This window comes from Notamacropus eugenii, chromosome 2, assembly GCF_028372415.1.
Source record: "Notamacropus eugenii isolate mMacEug1 chromosome 2, mMacEug1.pri_v2, whole genome shotgun sequence".
Lineage (NCBI taxonomy): Eukaryota > Metazoa > Chordata > Mammalia > Diprotodontia > Macropodidae > Notamacropus > Notamacropus eugenii.
In genome coordinates this window covers 378316530-378333165 of record NC_092873.1, presented here as the reverse complement: position 1 = coordinate 378333165, position 16636 = coordinate 378316530, and the positions used below count along the sequence as shown (strand labels likewise).

Here is a 16636-nt window from a genome sequence, read left to right as displayed (position 1 = left end):
ATCCAAATGCTGCCAATTGCTAGTGGTATGACCTTAGGCAAGTTGGTTCCTTACCAGTAACACGAGAGCATTGGACTAGATCATCTCTAAGGTCCCTTCCACCTTTAAATCCTATAAGCAGATAGCAAAGGATTCTTCCATGGATGAGGACCAAAAATCTAGCTCTAAAACTGTTCCCTAATACCTTCCAAGTACCAGATTCACATTTACCTAACTAAATAGCCCCACTCAGATAATCAAATTCCCTGCTCCAAGGCACACTGGCTGCTTCTCCACTAATCATATGTCTGTACCTCTGGAACATGCTCCAGCTTGTACGTATAAATATTTATCTTGGCTCCATGGTGCTTGTTTTGTCTGTCCAATAAATTATAAACTGCTTGAAGACAGAGATAGTGGCTCTTTTAAGCTCCACCAAAGTCAGTCTAGAGATGGTGACTCAGAGACTTTGAGAGACTCAGGTAATTCCAATTTGCTTCTGATTACTCAAATTTTAAAGATTTCCAATTTAATGCCCACCCCCCCACCCCCCACCCCCACCTCCCCACTATACCAAAATGTTAGAGTTTCCATATCAGCCACATTGGGTCCAGGGTACAGTAAAAGAGTTGTCTAAATTAGGGAAAAGAGGGAGGAAGGGACACAATTTCTAGTCCTTCCCAGTGTCGCAGGCAGCTGGAAAACTGCAGCCTTTGAAAGGAAGCCAAGGGAGGGGCCCTTGGGGAAGATGCCATAAGGTGTGTCCTCAGGAGACCTGAGCTTGAAATTTGGCACACTTTACTGTGTGATAGAAAGCAAATACTTTGGCACACAGAAGCTCAGAGCTGGAAGAGACCTGTGTCAAGCCTCTCCCCTCTCTAATTCATCCTCCACATCATTGCCAACCTGGTATTCCTAAAACACAGGTTTGAACCTCTGCTCAAGAAGCTCCATTGGCTCCCTACTGTCACCAGGATAAAATACCCATGTGCCTGATTAGCATTTAAAGCTGGTACAGCCTGACTTCCACCTACCTCCCCAGGATTATTACACCTTACTCACCTTCACAAATTTTATATTCCAGCTAAGCTAGACTCTGTGGCTTGCCACAGACTGTCCCCCAGGACTGGAATGCACTCTCTCTTCACCTCCACTTCATAAAATCCTTAACTTCCTTTAAAGCTCAACTCAAATGGTATCTTCTGAAGGAGACTCACCTTGACTCTCCCACCCCCAAAACTGCATCATTATTTATTTTGTACTAATTTGTTGATGTACGTGTTGTTTTCCCCAATATAATATAATAAACTCTTTGAGGACAGATATGTTTCTTTTTTGGGTTCCATCCAGTCATTGTTTGAAGACTTTCAGTGACATGGCACCACTATATCCTAAGAGAGGCCATTCCACTTTACAATAGCTCTCATTCTTAGAAAACTTTTCCCTACATGAAACCTCTAAGTTTTGTGTTTTGCAAATTCCACCCATAGTTCTGCTCAAAAAGGGAGAGCAGGACAAGTCTATTATCTTTTCCATGTGAAAATCCTTTGAAAACTTGAAGAAAATGATCATGTAGTCCCTAAGTCCTTGCCTCTCCAAACTAAAAATGTTTAATTCTTTCATCAGTCTTCATATGGCATCATTTTAAAGTCCTTCACTATCCTGGTTATCTTCCTCTGAGCTGTTTTCAATTTATCAAGGCCTTTCCTTGAAGAACTCCAATCAACACAATAGCCAACCATGATTCCAAAGGATGCTATATGAAACCTACTACCACCTCCTGATAGAGAAGTGAAGGACTCAGAGTACAGACTGAGGCACACATATACACCTACATCTACATATACATACACACACATGCGTCATGATGAAACATGCCACTTATCTCCTTACAGAGAGATGATGGATTCAGTGCAGATTGAGACATATTTTGAGGGGGCATTGTCAATGAGGGAATTTGTTTTGCTTGGCTATACATATCTGTTACAGGAGTTTTATTTTTTCTTCCTTTAAAAATAAAAATTTGAAAATACAGTTTAAAAATGCCACTTGTCATTTCTGAGAAAAGACTCTATATCCCCTCCAAAGTTTCCTTGTAAGAAAGACAAACAATTAAACAAAACACCTGAAGCAATGAGCATATCTGACATTGTGTGCAACAATGAGAACTTATTGTCCCCCCACATCTCTGGTTTCAGAAAAGAAAAATATTTCATCACCTCTTCTCTAAGATTGTTAATGATTTTTCAGTTTGGCTCGAGTTCAGTTTTCTTTCAGAGACCTTTTTGTTTACTTTGCTGTAGTTCATTGTGTATGTTGTTCTTTCCAAATATACTTATTTCATTCTGCATCAGTTCATATAAATTTTCCCTCATTTCTCTGAATTTATCTTATCACTGTGCATTTCTTATCGCACAATAATTTCATTGCATTCATATGGTATGACCTGATCTTGATGTCATCATGATGTCTATTTTCCTTCATTTTCTAGATATTCACTAACCATCTCTTTAAAAATATATTCTATAATTTTGCCAGGAATCCAAGTTAAGCTCACTGGCCCATGTAGTTCACAGATTTTATTTTCTTCCCTTTTTTGAAAACAAAGATATTGCCCTTATCTAATCTGGAGACATCTTTACTCTCTACAGTTTTTCAAAGATCTCTGGCAGTGGCTCACCAACACATTTGCCAATTCTTTCAGTAAAAATAATAAATACGAATATTATACATTACTTATAACAACTATTACTATTTGCATAATACTTTAACATTGCAAAATGCTTCACACGAGTTCTCTTACATGATCCTCATAACAACCCTGTGAGGTAGGCGTAATTATTATCTCCATATTACAAATGAGGAAACTGAAACATATAGAGGTTAAGTGACTTGTCCAGGGTCACACAGCTAATAAACTGAGGCAGAATTGGAACCCAGGTCTTTCTGTCTCCAAGTCTAACATTTTATCCCCTCTACCACATAACTACCTTAGTACCTAAGGCTGTAGTTCATCTGGGTCTGGTAACTTAAACTCATCAAAGGTATCCAGAGGGTCCCCTCTTTCTATCGTCCTTCATTTCTTGGCTCTCAGCTCCCTATCAATCACTTTTTTTGTCCTTCCCAGTACAAAGATTATTCTCCATTAGCAGAGAAAATTGGTTGGTTGGTTATTGTCCTTCATCATCAAAGAGGACTAAAATGACATCACTATGTTGGGATAAAAATATAATGTGTCTGACTCTGGCTGATCAGACCAATATGAGTTTGGAAGGCTCTGTCTCAGGTCAGGCACAAATGGTCTAAATGAACCTTTGGAGTGGAGATGTCTCTGAATTTGTGCATCTCATATTTCTTTTGATCTACGGCAGCAGAGAAAATAGAAGGAAAATAAGGGACTGAGCAGCTTCATTATATCTTCCATTTTCTTTATTCTAGTCACAGTAGCCCTTTTCCTTCTTTCATCCTACTATCATTCCCCACATAGCTAAAATTATATATATATATATATATATATACAAACACATGTATGTGTGTGTGTATGAATGCATATACATACATATATATGTCCTTAGCTTTCCTCTCCAGCCTTTACTTATTCTGAGCATCTGTTTTCCTAATACTATTCTTATAGGACAGGAAAAATAATAATAGTTGTACCACCCTCCTCACAAGGTTATGAGCAGAATCCTTTGTAAATTTCAATGTGCTTTGTAAATGGGAGGTTTAATAGGAAAGAGGGCCAAAGCAGGGAGGGTGGTAGAGCTTTGAGATAAAATGGGGAACAAAGGGCTATTTAGGAGAAGGCAGGGTAGTAGATGAAAAGAAAGGGGTCTAGAGATCAGAGAACAGCTAAAAAAAATCACTCAATCCAGAGCTTAAAGTTGGAACAGAGAACACAGAACATCAAAGCTGGAAGGGACCTTAGACATCAAAAAGGCCAACCATTTCATTTTACAGATAAAGAAACTGAGTCTCAAGAAGGTAACAGGGTCATGGGCTCATAGACTTACAGATGGAAGGGAGCTTAGAGGTCACCTCAGCCAGCCCTATCATTTTAAAGATGAAGATTCTGAGGACTAGAGAGGTGGAGCCACCTGCCCAAGATCATAAAGTAGCTGAGTCAGAATTTGAACCCGGGGACTCTGATTCCAAAGGTAGTGTTCTTTCCTCAGAGTCACACTGCAGGAAAGTGCCAAGATCACACAATTAGTTAGTGGCACATCTGGAACTAGACAACAAATCTCTTGATTTCCATTCCAAATCAACTTCTTCACTACATCACCCAAAACAGATGTTAGAATTTAAGGGGGAAATAAAATAAGCCCACTCTCCCAACACTGACCATTCTTATAAATCTCATTCCCCTCACTCTTAACACCAACCCTACATAACCCTAACTGTCCTCCTTCTACTCACACACTACTTGGGGCTTTAGAGAGGTTATGGGAAAGGGAGTGGACACCACAGCAGAGAGCTCATACTTTACTGAGTGTTTCCTTCACAACTCTATATGGTAGGAAATAGAGGCATTATTAAACCCATTTTACAAATGAGAAAATTAAGTTTCAAAGAGGTAAAGTGATTTGCCCACAGTCACAAAGCTAATAAACTAGAATTAAAACTAGAATTCATATCTTCTCAGACCAAGACTTATGTTAGGGGATGGGAAGCAGAATTAAGCCTTTAAAAGAACTAGAACCCCTTTCCCCATTCTCCTCCTTCTTCCTTACCTCCTATTATTTCTGCCCCTACACACATTGAGGCAGGCTCTAGTTCTGAATTTCTCTAAATGTAGGACCTGGCGGCCAACAGAGTAGAATATTAGAAATAGAAGTAGAAAGGGCAGGCCCAGACCTCAGCAAAACTATGGAGAATATCTTTGAATCTCTGAATGTCTTCAGAGCCACTTTCCTCTTACACTCATTCCCCTCCTCCTTAACCAAATTCTTTGCACCCCACTTCGTCATTTCCAATCAAAACTACCTCTCCATAAAGGAACTGATACATTTATTTAGACTTAGGGATTTTCCAAAATAACCACAAGGATGTGCCATTAGAGCTGGGAGAGACAGTACAGTATGCCCATTTTACAGTTACAAAGACTGAAGCCGGGAGCCAAGATGGCGGAGTAGAAAGACGCACATACACATAGCTCCGAACCCACAACCCATAGAACGGCTACAGGGAAGTAACTCACGGAGAATTCTGCACCCAGAGGCCACAGAACATTGGAGCGAGGGAAATTTCTGTTCTGGAGAGACCTGCAAACCTCTCGCGGGGGGTCCTTCGCGCTGCGGACTGGGCACCAGGACTGGGAGCTGAGTGCAGCCCTGCCGTGGCCGCGGCACCAAGAGGAAAAGATCTGAGCGGGCTTCAGGGACGGGATCTCCAGCGGCCACGCGGGTCCCTCCACCCACAGAGGGACCTGCAAACCTCTCGCAAAAGGTCTGTCGCACTGCAGATGTGGAGCCCAGCCCAGACCTGCTGCGGCCATGGCTGCGGCCGCAGCACCGAGACAAACAGATCCGAGCAGGCTTCAGGGATGGGATCTCCAGCGGCCGCACAAGTCCCTCCACCCACAGGTGACGGGGGTCGGTGAGAGATTCTCTTTGGCGGGTCAAGAGGGGAGTGGGGTGCCCCCATAATTCAGGCTCCCCGGGAGGTAGAAGCTGAGAGGCAGCTGCAGACCAGGGCTCCCCAAGCAGGCGGGAGCCTGAATCCATTGTGGAAGGTCTGTGCATAAACCCCACGAGGGAACTGAGCATGAGAGGCAGCCCTGCCCCTACCTGAGCACCTGAACTTAATCTCATACTGAATAGCAGCCCTGCCCCCGCCAAAAGCCCTGAGGCTGGAAGCAGCATTTGAATCTCAGACCCCAAACACTGGCTGGGAGGATCAGGAGGCGAGGTGGGTGTGAGGAGAATATTCAGAGGTCAAGTCACTGGCTGGGAAAATGCCCAGAAAAGGGAAAAGAAATAAGACTATAGAAGGTTACTTTCTTGGTGAACAGGCATTTCCTCCCTTCCTTTCTGATGAGGAAGAACAATGCTTACCATCAGGCAAAGACACAGAAATCAAGGCTTCTGTGTCCCAGCCCACCCAATGGGCTCAGGCCATGGAAGAGCTCAAAAAGAATTTTGAAAATCAAGTTAGAGAGGTAGAGGAAAAGCTGGGAAGAGAAATGAGAGACATGAAGTCAAAGCATGAACAGCAGATCAGCTCCCTGCTAAAGGAGACCCAAAAAAATGTTGAAGAAAATAACACCTTGAAAACTAGCCTAACTCAATTGGCAAAAGAGGTTCAAAAAGCCAATGAGGAGAAGAATGCTTTCAAAAGCAGAATTAGCCAAATGGAAAAGGAGATTCAAAAGCTCACTGAAGAAAATAGTTCTTTCAAAATTAGAATGGCACAGATGGAAGCTAAGGACTTTGTGAGAAAGCAAGATATCACAATACAAAACCAAAAGAATGGAAAAATGGAAGATAATGTGAAATATCTCATGGGAAAAACAACTGACCTGGAAAATAGATCCAGGAGAGACAATTTAAAAATTTTGGGACTACCTGAAAGCCATGATCAAAAGAAGAGCCTAGACATCATCTTTCATGAAATTATCAAGGAAAACTGCCCTGAGATTCTAGAACCAGAGGGCAAAATAAATATTCAAGGAATCCACAGAACACCACCTGAAAGAGATCCAAAAAGAGAAACTCCTAGGAACATTGTGGCCAAATTCCAGAGTTCCCAGGTCAAGGAGAAAATATTGCAAGCAGCTAGAAAGAAACAATTCAAGTATTGGGGAAATACAATCAGGATAACACAAGATCTAGCAGCCTCTACATTAAGGGATCGAAGGGCATGGAACAGGATATTCCAGAAGTCAAAGGAACTAGGACTAAAACCAAGAATCACCTACCCAGCAAAACTGAGTATAATACTTCAGGGGAAAAAATGGTCTTTCAATGAAATAGAGGATTTTCAAGCATTCTTGATGAAAAGACCAGAGCTGAAAAGAAAATTTGACTTTCAAACACAAGAATGAAGAGAACCATGAAAAGGTGAACAGCAAAGAGAAGTCATAAGGGACTTCCTAAAGTTGAACTGTTTACATTCCTACATGGAAAGACAATATTTGTAACTCTTGAAACATTTCAGTATCTGGGTACTGGGTGGGATTACACACACACACATGCACACGCACACATGCATAGAGACAGAGTGCACAGAGTGAATTGAAGAGGATGGGATCATATCTTTAAAAAAAAAATGAAATCAAGCAGTGAGAGAGAAATATATTGGGAGGAGAAAGGGAGAAATTGAATGGGGCAAATTATCTCTCATAAAAGAGGCAAGCAAAAGACTCATTAGTGGAGGGATAAAGAGGGGAGGTGAGAGAAAAACATGAAGTCTACTCTCACCACATTCTACTAAAGGAAAGAATAAAATGCACACTCATTTTGGTAGGAAAACCTATCTCACAATACAGGAAAGTGGGGGATAAGGGGACAAGCAGGGTGGGGGGATGATAGAAGGGAGAGCATGGGGAGGAGAGTGCAATTCGAGGTCGACACTCATGGGGAGGGATAGGATCAAAAGAGAACAGAAGTAATGGGGGACAGGATAGGATGGAGGGAAATATAGTTAGTCCTATACAACACAACTATTATGGAAGTCATTTGCAAAACTACACAGATTTGGCCTATATTGAATTGCTTGCCTTCCAAAGGGAAGGGGTGGAGAGGGAGGGAGGTAAAGAAGTTGGAACTCAAAGTATTAGGATCAACTGTAATGTTCTTGCCACTAGGAAATAAGAAATACAGGTAAAGGGGTATAGAAAGCTATCTGGCCCTACAGGACAAAAGAGAAGACGGAGACTAGGGCAGAGAGGGATGATAGAAGAGAGAGCAGATTGGTCATAGGGGCAATTGGAATGCTTGGTGTTTGGGGGGGGGAGGGGATAAAAGGGGAGAAAATTTGTAACACAAAATTTTGTGAAAATGAATGTTAAAAGTTAAATAAATAAATTTAATTATTAAAAAAAAAAAAAAGACTGAAGCCCAAAGAGAATTGACTGACTTGTGCAAATTTGGGAAGGGCCTGGGATTAGGGCTTCGATTTTCTGGTCTTCAGTTTTGTATCCATTCTCCTACGAAGAATGGTAAATTGAGAGAAGTTACATGAGATGGCAGATAGTGGGCCACTTTTAGAATCAGGACGTCCTGGGTTTGAATCCTGTATCAGCAACTTGAAACCTGTGTAACCTCAGTTTCTCAAATGTAAAAAGGGGATGATAATAATAGCACCTCCCTCACAGGGTAATTTTGAGGATCAAATGAGATAATGTGTTTAAATTACTTAGCAAACTTTAAAAAGTAATAAGGAAAAGTTGGGAGAGAGTGGGATGTCAAGTGATGGTGTTAATGAGCCTAGAGAGAAGTTTTCTTTTTGAAAAATGCAAATGAGGGTTTCTGCAGATGGTTTAGGGAAAACAGTGGATATTTGTCTGAGGAATGCAGGGGTTACTTTAAACATAATTTGATATGCATTTCCATTTTGCTGGCATATTATGTTTCATTATATTATGTATTGCCATGTTGTTAAACTATATTGTATTATATTGACATATTATATCATCATATCATATCATATATTATCTTATATTACATTGTGTTATAGTATTTTATATTGCATATCATATTATATTTTATTGTATTGTCTTCTATCATATCATATTATGTTATATTATAGTGTGCAATGTCATATGTTAAATTATACTGCATTATATTATACTACGTTTATTATATTAGATTATATAATATATTATATGTAACATATTATGTAGATTGTCTCAAAAGTCTTAGTGCAACTTCAAGCTAGTAAAGTTTTAAGCTATTAAAGCTTAAAATTACACTATTAAAACTTAAAACTACACTGTTAACACAAGATTTTCAGTTCTGTCTAACTCTTCATGACCTCATTTGTGTTTTTCTTGGCAAAGATACTGGAATGGCTTGCCATTTGACTTCAAGCCCAGTGCTCTACCTACTGCACCACCGAGCTGCCTATATTGTTAAAATTTAACACTGTCTTTAAAACTTGTCCTGAATAATCCCTATTTTAAGAGGAGGAGGTGAACTATGAAGGGAATGAGGAAGGATAAAGGGGGGTTCTTTCTGGATATAAGGCACTTTTGGATATAAGGAAGGGAGAGAGGAAAGGGTGTAACTATGGAAACTGAACCGAACAGTCTCCAAGATGGATTCATGGAGAGATAAGGGGCAGAGTCAGGGGGAAATAAAGTCAACTGATAAAGTAAAGAGTTGTGAATTCAGCACCATTTGGATCAGAAATGATAAGGGGTGAGTCTAGGACAAAGAAATTTAGTTCTTCAGACCTCAAAAGGGGAAAGTGCTATAAAGCTAGTAGCTCCCCATGGTCCTGAAGGGGGAGGCAGCTGAGCAGGTAGGCTATAAGAATTCATCAGTAATAAAGTGTGGGGAGAAAAGTGCAATGGAGAGATCTCTGCAACTAGAATTACAAAGTGTGGGTTCAAATCTCAGCTCTGCCACTTATTGGCTGTGTGATCTTGGACAAATCAGCTAATTTCCCATCCTTCAGTTTCCTTAGCTGTAAAGAGGAGGGTAGATAAGATGACCTCTAAAGTCCTTGCCAATCTAAGAGCTGCTAATAAGTCCCACTGGTAATTTAGGGTCTGCAAAACACTTTCCTCCCAATACCCTTAGTAGGGGCACATTATGGATATTATCCCTATTTCACAGATGAACAAACTAAGGCCAAGGGACGAGAGTTATTCTGGGTCATGCAAATAATAACTAGCAAAGATGGGACTCAAATTCATATCTTCTCACTCCTACAATGAAAGGATTTAGATTTAGAGATAGGGCTTTGAGGATCTCCCAATCCCTCAGTTGTTGGGTGGGAAAGCTGAGGACCAGGGAAGTAAAATGTCTCATCCCAGGATAACAACGAGTAAGCCAGCCCAGGTGCCTCTTATGCTGCCCTTTCCACTAAGCCACACTGTCTCCTCTAAGAGCCAGGATTTAGAACAGGGGTGGAGAACCTATAACCTCAAGGCCACATGTGGTCTTCTAGGTCTTTGGGTTTGACCTTTTGACTGAGTCCAAGTTTTACAGAACAGAAAAGTTCATTGAGGTCAGGAGTCTTTGTATCATTTCTATTACACACACATACATATATATACATAGGTATGTGTATGAATAGATATGTTGGTGTGCATATATCCATACCGGTGTGTATGTCTGTATATATGACGTATTGATCCTTGATGTTGGTTAACACATCAAGGGAAAATGACAATAGAAAGCCTGAGTTCAGTGCTCAGTGTCCAGGATCACACAGCTGTTAAGTGTCTGAGACTGGATTTGAACTCATGAAGAAGAGCCTTCCTGATTCTAAACCCAGTGTTCTATCCACTCTGCCACCTAGTTGCTCCTCATTAAGTCTACCCCCTATTTAAAAAAAAAAAAATCTCCTCTATAACATATTTCTCAGTTGAGCATCCAGTGATGGGGAGCCCATTATCTCCCAAGGAAGCCTATTCCAATTTTGGATCTCTCTAGTTAGGAAGAATTTCCATAAATCAAGTCCGAATTTGTCTCTTTGCAAATTCCATGCATTTCTCAGAGTTCTGCCCTCTGGGGCCATCTGGAACAAGTTTAACCCCCTTCCATGTGCAAGCCCTTTAGACATGTGAAGACAGAATATTTCCTCTAAGACTTTTCTCCAAGTCAAAATGCCTTTGTTCCTTCCTTTAGCCAATCCTCAGATGACAGACTCTTCACCATACTGACTGTCCTTCCTCATAGGAAGCTTATCAGTGTGCTTCCTATGGTATGGCTCCCAAAATAGAACAATGTGCTCCAGATGTGTTCTGATGAGGACAGAGTGGAAAAGGGAGAACTACAACCTCTTGCTTGCCTCTGTATTTATTTATATTCAAGTGGGGGAAAAAAATCCCTAAGGGTAAAATGTCATCTGAGTGGCTGTTTTACTGAGAAAAAGGAATGGAAATTGACTTATGTTGTCATAGGGTTTTATAGGACATAGAGCTAGGAGGGTTGTTATTGACCTCCCTCCCCCCTCATTTTACGGAAGAAGAAAGTAAAGAGACCTACAGGAGTTATGTGATTAGTTCATGGTCATACAACTAAGGAAAGAGCCATTGGAAACAATGGGGGAAAGGCAGTTAGGTGGTGGTGCAGTCAATACAGCTCTGGGTCTGGAGTCAGGACAACCTGAGTTCCAATCCAGCCTTAGACACTTAGTAGCTGTGTGACCTTGGATAAATCATTCAACCTGAGTTTCCTCAATAGGGATGATAAAAATATTAGTACCTCCCTCTGAGGGCTGTTATAAGAATCAAATAAGATAATATTTATAAAGCACTTAGCACAGTATCTGGCACATAATAAGCACTCTGTAAGCATTGGCAATTATTATTACTATGATCAAATGAGATAACTCACAAAGTACTTAGCACAGTGTCTAGTGCATAGTAGGTACTATATAAATGCTAGCTATTATCATTATTATTGAATGAGATAATATTATAAAGTACTTAGCACGGTGCCTAGCACATCGTAGGTAGAGTTAAGATTTGAACCTTGGTCTCCTAACTCTCAACTAACCTCTTTCCACCATACTACACTGTGGAAAGATACCCCTTGCCTCCCCGCCTTTCACAAAAAGCAGCAAGGGCTTAGATGACGCATACATTACATAATCAGTGGATACCTTGGATATTTGCCTACAAAAAATGAAGCTTTCAAGTTAAAGAATAAGCAGACCAAGAAGCAGCTTGCTTTGCCACAGATGTTGATGACTGTAAGACGCCCTGAATAAGAGAGATGGCCTGGCCCAGGGCAAGAGGGCTATGCGGAGTCATGAACACCCAGGGCTCAGTTCCAGTTCTACCACATAATAACAAGAGTTAGCATTTAGAGAGGGCTTTAAGGTTTGCAAAGCATTTTGCAAATATTTCATTTTATCTTACAACAATGCTGGAAGGTAGGTACTGTTATCACTCTTATTATCCTCATATTACAGATGAAGAAACTGAGACAAACAGAGACTTACGTCACACATTGACTGTGTGACCCTTGACAAACTATTTACCAGGCAGTTAAGACAAGCTACATGGGGAGAGAAGGTCCCTCAATAAGAGTTCCCTTTACCAATGAAATCACAAGTCTGTTTTTACATAGATAGATGATAGATAGATAGATAGATAGATAGATAGATAGATAGATAGATAGATAAAGTGAAGGCAGCCTTTAAGGGTCTTTACATTGTACTAGAGCATTAACTCTTCAAGCCAAAGCACTGAATGTTTAACTTTGGATATCAGGTATCAGAAAACCAAACTGAGTGAGTTACTTTTGGAGGATAAGAGAATCTAACTGGTCTCTAAAATCATGCCTCATCTATAGCCACTAAATCTATATATGCATCATAATAGCCCTGGCCTTGGGCATCTGAGGAGTAGGGATGAGACTGAGAAGTATGGGACAGAAGGAGATAGTGATAAAAGAAAAGTCAAAGGCTGGAGAAATTTTCAAGATAACATCGTTTTGAATAGTTTGCTAGGGGAAGGGAAACTCATAATCATAAGAAAAGTTGGCATTTTACATGGAAATTAAAAAAAGAATGTGCTTTCCTCACAATTCTCCTGTGAGGTTGGGTTGAAATTTTTATTATTCCCGTTTTATAGATGATGAAACTGAGGCTCATAGAAGTGACTTGCACAGGGTCACATAGAGCTAGTATTTAACCCAGATCTCTTGACTCTGAGCCTACCATTTTTTTCACTAGAATAAAAAAAAAAAGTTAAGAGTAATCCCAAGTTTATTTTACAGATGAAGATACTGAAGCCCAAAGAGATAAGATTTCACTGGTCTAAGATCAGTCACAGGTCCAAAACCAGACCTTGAATTCAGGTCTTCTGACTCCCAGTCTTATATTTTCATTCTACCAGATCACATGCTTCTGTTGGTATTTCCCCAATGAGGCAACTCTAATTTCTATACCACCGCCTTCTATTTCTCTGAAATTGAACATCTAACTTGATCCATTTACGAGATTTCTCTTATTTTTGCTCTCAAGTTTGTGGGAGGGTGTGTGTGTGCGTGTGTGTATGTGTGCATGCGCGCACACGAGAAAGTAGCTTGGGCCCTGGATGTTTTCTGCTTCTCTGCATTTTCCTATGATGTTAAACAAGCTGACACTTCCTCCAGGTTCTCTTTGCCCAGCATTGCTGCATAGAGAGAAGGAAAGACTGTCTAAAATACCTCAAACCAGGACCTTTCCCACTGGCTCCCCTCTACCAAGGTGCAATTAGGAATACTGTAAATTTCCATCTGCCCCAGTTGCAACTCCTGAGGATTTATTCTTGTTCCTCCCTTGTTGTTTTCCTCCTTCTCACTGAACTATCCTGACTGGCACCCAGGACATCAGCCTGGGCTCATCCACTCTTTTTCCATTCCTCCATCTTTTTAAGCCCTCAACTGATCATGGGTAACTTCCAGCTTTGTTTCAGTATCTCCCATCTCTCTCCTTTTGTCTTCTTTCCCTTTATAGGTCTTGTTGTCTTGTCAGTCTTCATTCAAAGTCTGCCAGGCTGTCAAGACCACCACTCCTACCTTCTTTCTCCAATCACAGCAGACCAAAATTCACACCCTCTCTTTGGGAATGAAACCAGGAAAGAGAGAGAAGAGTGCGCACCTGGCTCACCCTGCCCCCCTGGAGGCCAGAGACTTGACTGGAGAAAGTATTTGACACAGTGAGAATGAGGTGACCTGGAGACAATCATCCATTTAAAAAAAGGAACCAAATGGCTGATTGATCCTTGCAAGAAATAAACCTGTTGCCCTCTAGATATCCTCACAGACAAATCCAAAAATAAACCCCTGGAGTTGCTGCCACTGAAGGTCAAAGAGAAACTGAGACATGCTATATATGCCAGTCAGCCCTGGGCATTCAGCCAAAGCCTTGATATTAATGGAAATATCACCATCAACCAGCAAGTGAGTTCTGTCACAGTATCTTCCTTTGACTCTTAACAGGAAGGGGTGGGGGTGGGGGCTAGCGTTTTCCAGCTCCAGCCATGGACAATCCCCACTTGGTGATCTCTATGTCTCGGCATTAGGTTCCCAGAAAGATAGACTCTAGACTTGCCAGGATTGGGTGGAGGGCAGTGCTGGAGAAAAGGTGGATGGAGTGGAGCAGTGACTCAGCACTGATGATGTCAGTCAACCTCATACTCAGAAAGGAATCATCCTCCCTAGCCCCAGAGGGCTGGGGAGGGAGCAGCTCAGGGATAGCCCTCGGGAAGGGAAGGAGTTGGGGCACATTTGAGGAAACAATCCTACCCACAAGAAAACTTTTCAAGCATCTTTGCCCTTGGGATACCTGAAAGCTAACTTTCCCTAGGAGCAGATGAGGGGGAGGGGGACAAGGTCCAGGTGCTGAAAGTATCATGAGGTATAAGAGTACTGAGGGTCAGGCCCAATTGGTCCTGGGAGTCAGACAGAACAAGTCAAGTCACATGGAGCAGGTGCAGAGAGACCCATCACAAAAGAAGAGCCACTGATGGAGCACAGGAAATAATCAGACATGGCCCCTTTCTTGACTTATGCTCAGCAGAACATGTTTTTGTCATAGAAATTTTGGGGGAGGTGTGGGATTCAGATTTATGTTTTGAAATAGAAAACTTCCAACGTGGGAGCTCTCTCCACTTGTACAGATGGACAGCTTTACAGAGCGGCCTGGGTCACTGAGAAGAGTCTTGCCTAGGGGTCTCTCAACTAGTGGCAGAGGGAGGTGCTCCTGCCCGAGGTCCACCTGGGACTTGCCTGACATACATCACACCACTACCAAACGTCAGAGTTGGAATAGTACCTTGGAGTCCAACACCTTCATTTTCATTTTACAGATAAGAAAACTAATGAGACCAATGTCTGATAAGAAGTCCGGAGATCCAAGTGTTCTAGGAAACTAGACGGAGTTTGCTAATATTCTACTAGCAATGGACCCCTCAACCTTTTTGGGGCACCAGCCTCTGTCCCCGCCCGAACCCCAGACTTCCAAGAGAGAAAACAGCTTACCCAGTCTGGGACAGCCTTCTGGGACCAGCTGGTCCCCAAGAGCCAAGAACAGGACAGCCAGGAGCACCAGGGTGGCAGACAGCATGCTTCCTCCTCTTTTAGTACACCATTCTCCAACGGGAGCGGCCGCCCTTGGGCTGCCTCTGGGTGGTCTCACTTCTCCCAGTGTCCTTTCGTCATAGCAGGTTCACTCCCAGTCCCCATCCCGGGGAGCGCTGCGCTCCCGAGACGGTTCCGAGCCCCTCTCCGCTCTCCGGCCGGCTCCTCACCGTTCTTCCGCTCCCCAGCCAGCTCTTCACCACTGTCTGGCTGCGCTCGCTCCGCGCTCCTCTCCCCGCCTGCCTCTACAACCCAGACGCGGGCAGGAGCAGCGATTGAGCGCCCAGACTCCAGGCTCCCTCTCTCACTCCCTCTCTTGTTCACTCTCAGCCAGACCTGACTGTCTTAGCTCAACTTCCCACTTACACATGACTCAGAGTAGTGGATAGTCCTGGCAAACACAGGAAAACATTTGAGGAACTCAGCTCTGCAGCGGCTGTCGACTGTCCCCATGTGCGATTGTGAAATCGGGGACCTATTGAGCAACAAGAGCCTGGGCAGGAGGGGAGACGGAAGGGCGGGTTTCCAGCAAACATCACACCTGAGCGAGGAGGAGACAGGAGAACTTATGTTGATAGCCCGCTCTGAGCTTTCATAGGCTGATTTCTTCTCAGCAACACAGCTGAGGGGGAGGGAGCGATCGGTATTATTATACCTGGTTTACAGACAAGAAATTCGAGGCTCAGAGAGATCAGATGACTTGCTAGGGACCCCAGAGTGAGTTAGTGGTACAACTGGGACTGAAGTCAGTTCTTCCTCATTCATAGTAACAACTAGTATTTATACAGGGTTTTTTCCAAGTCCAGGCAGTTAGTTTTAAGCTGACCTTTGGGAAATACCCTGTATAGTACTTGTAAAGTGCTTTACAAATACTACCTCGTTTTATCCTCTGAACAACTCTGGGAAATAGGTGCTATTATCCTATTTTACAGATGAGAAAACTGAGGCAGACAGTTCAAGTGACTTGGCTAGTGTCACACAGCTAGTTAAGTGTCTTAGATAGGATTTGAATTCTGATCTGACACCATGTCGAACATTCTACCTTCTTTCCCACCTTTTGGAGTCCAGTGCTTTTCTTAAGAGGGCAGAGGGGCAACCCCGCTCCAGAACTCTGGTTGGTAACAAAACCTGAAGAAAAGAAAGAGGGCAATTCATTTTGACTCTTCCATGCAACATGACTAAGGTGAAAATGTATTTAGTAAGAATGTATGTGTAGAGCCCATATAAGATTGCACACCATCTACCACATCACACCTATCAGATTGGCAAACATTACAGAACAGGAAGACGATAAATGTTGGAGAGGATGTGGGAGAGTTGGAACACTAATACATTGTTGGTGGAGCTGTGAGCTGATCCAACCATTCTGGAGAGCAATTTGGAACTATGCCCAAAGGGCTACAAAAATATGC

The 16636-nt window shown here is 42.2% G+C and overlaps 1 protein-coding gene across 1 annotated transcript in view; it reads right to left on the bottom strand.

The window, feature by feature from the left end:
* IL6R (interleukin 6 receptor) overlaps positions 1-15735 on the bottom strand; it is a 64714-nt gene extending 48979 nt beyond the window's left edge. The window contains exon 1 of the mRNA XM_072647105.1: positions 15126-15735. Within this exon, the coding sequence (XP_072503206.1) occupies positions 15126-15210 (85 nt within the window). The 5' untranslated portion in view covers positions 15211-15735. The remainder of the gene's footprint in view (positions 1-15125) is intronic.
* Between the last annotated feature and the right edge of the window lie 901 nt (positions 15736-16636).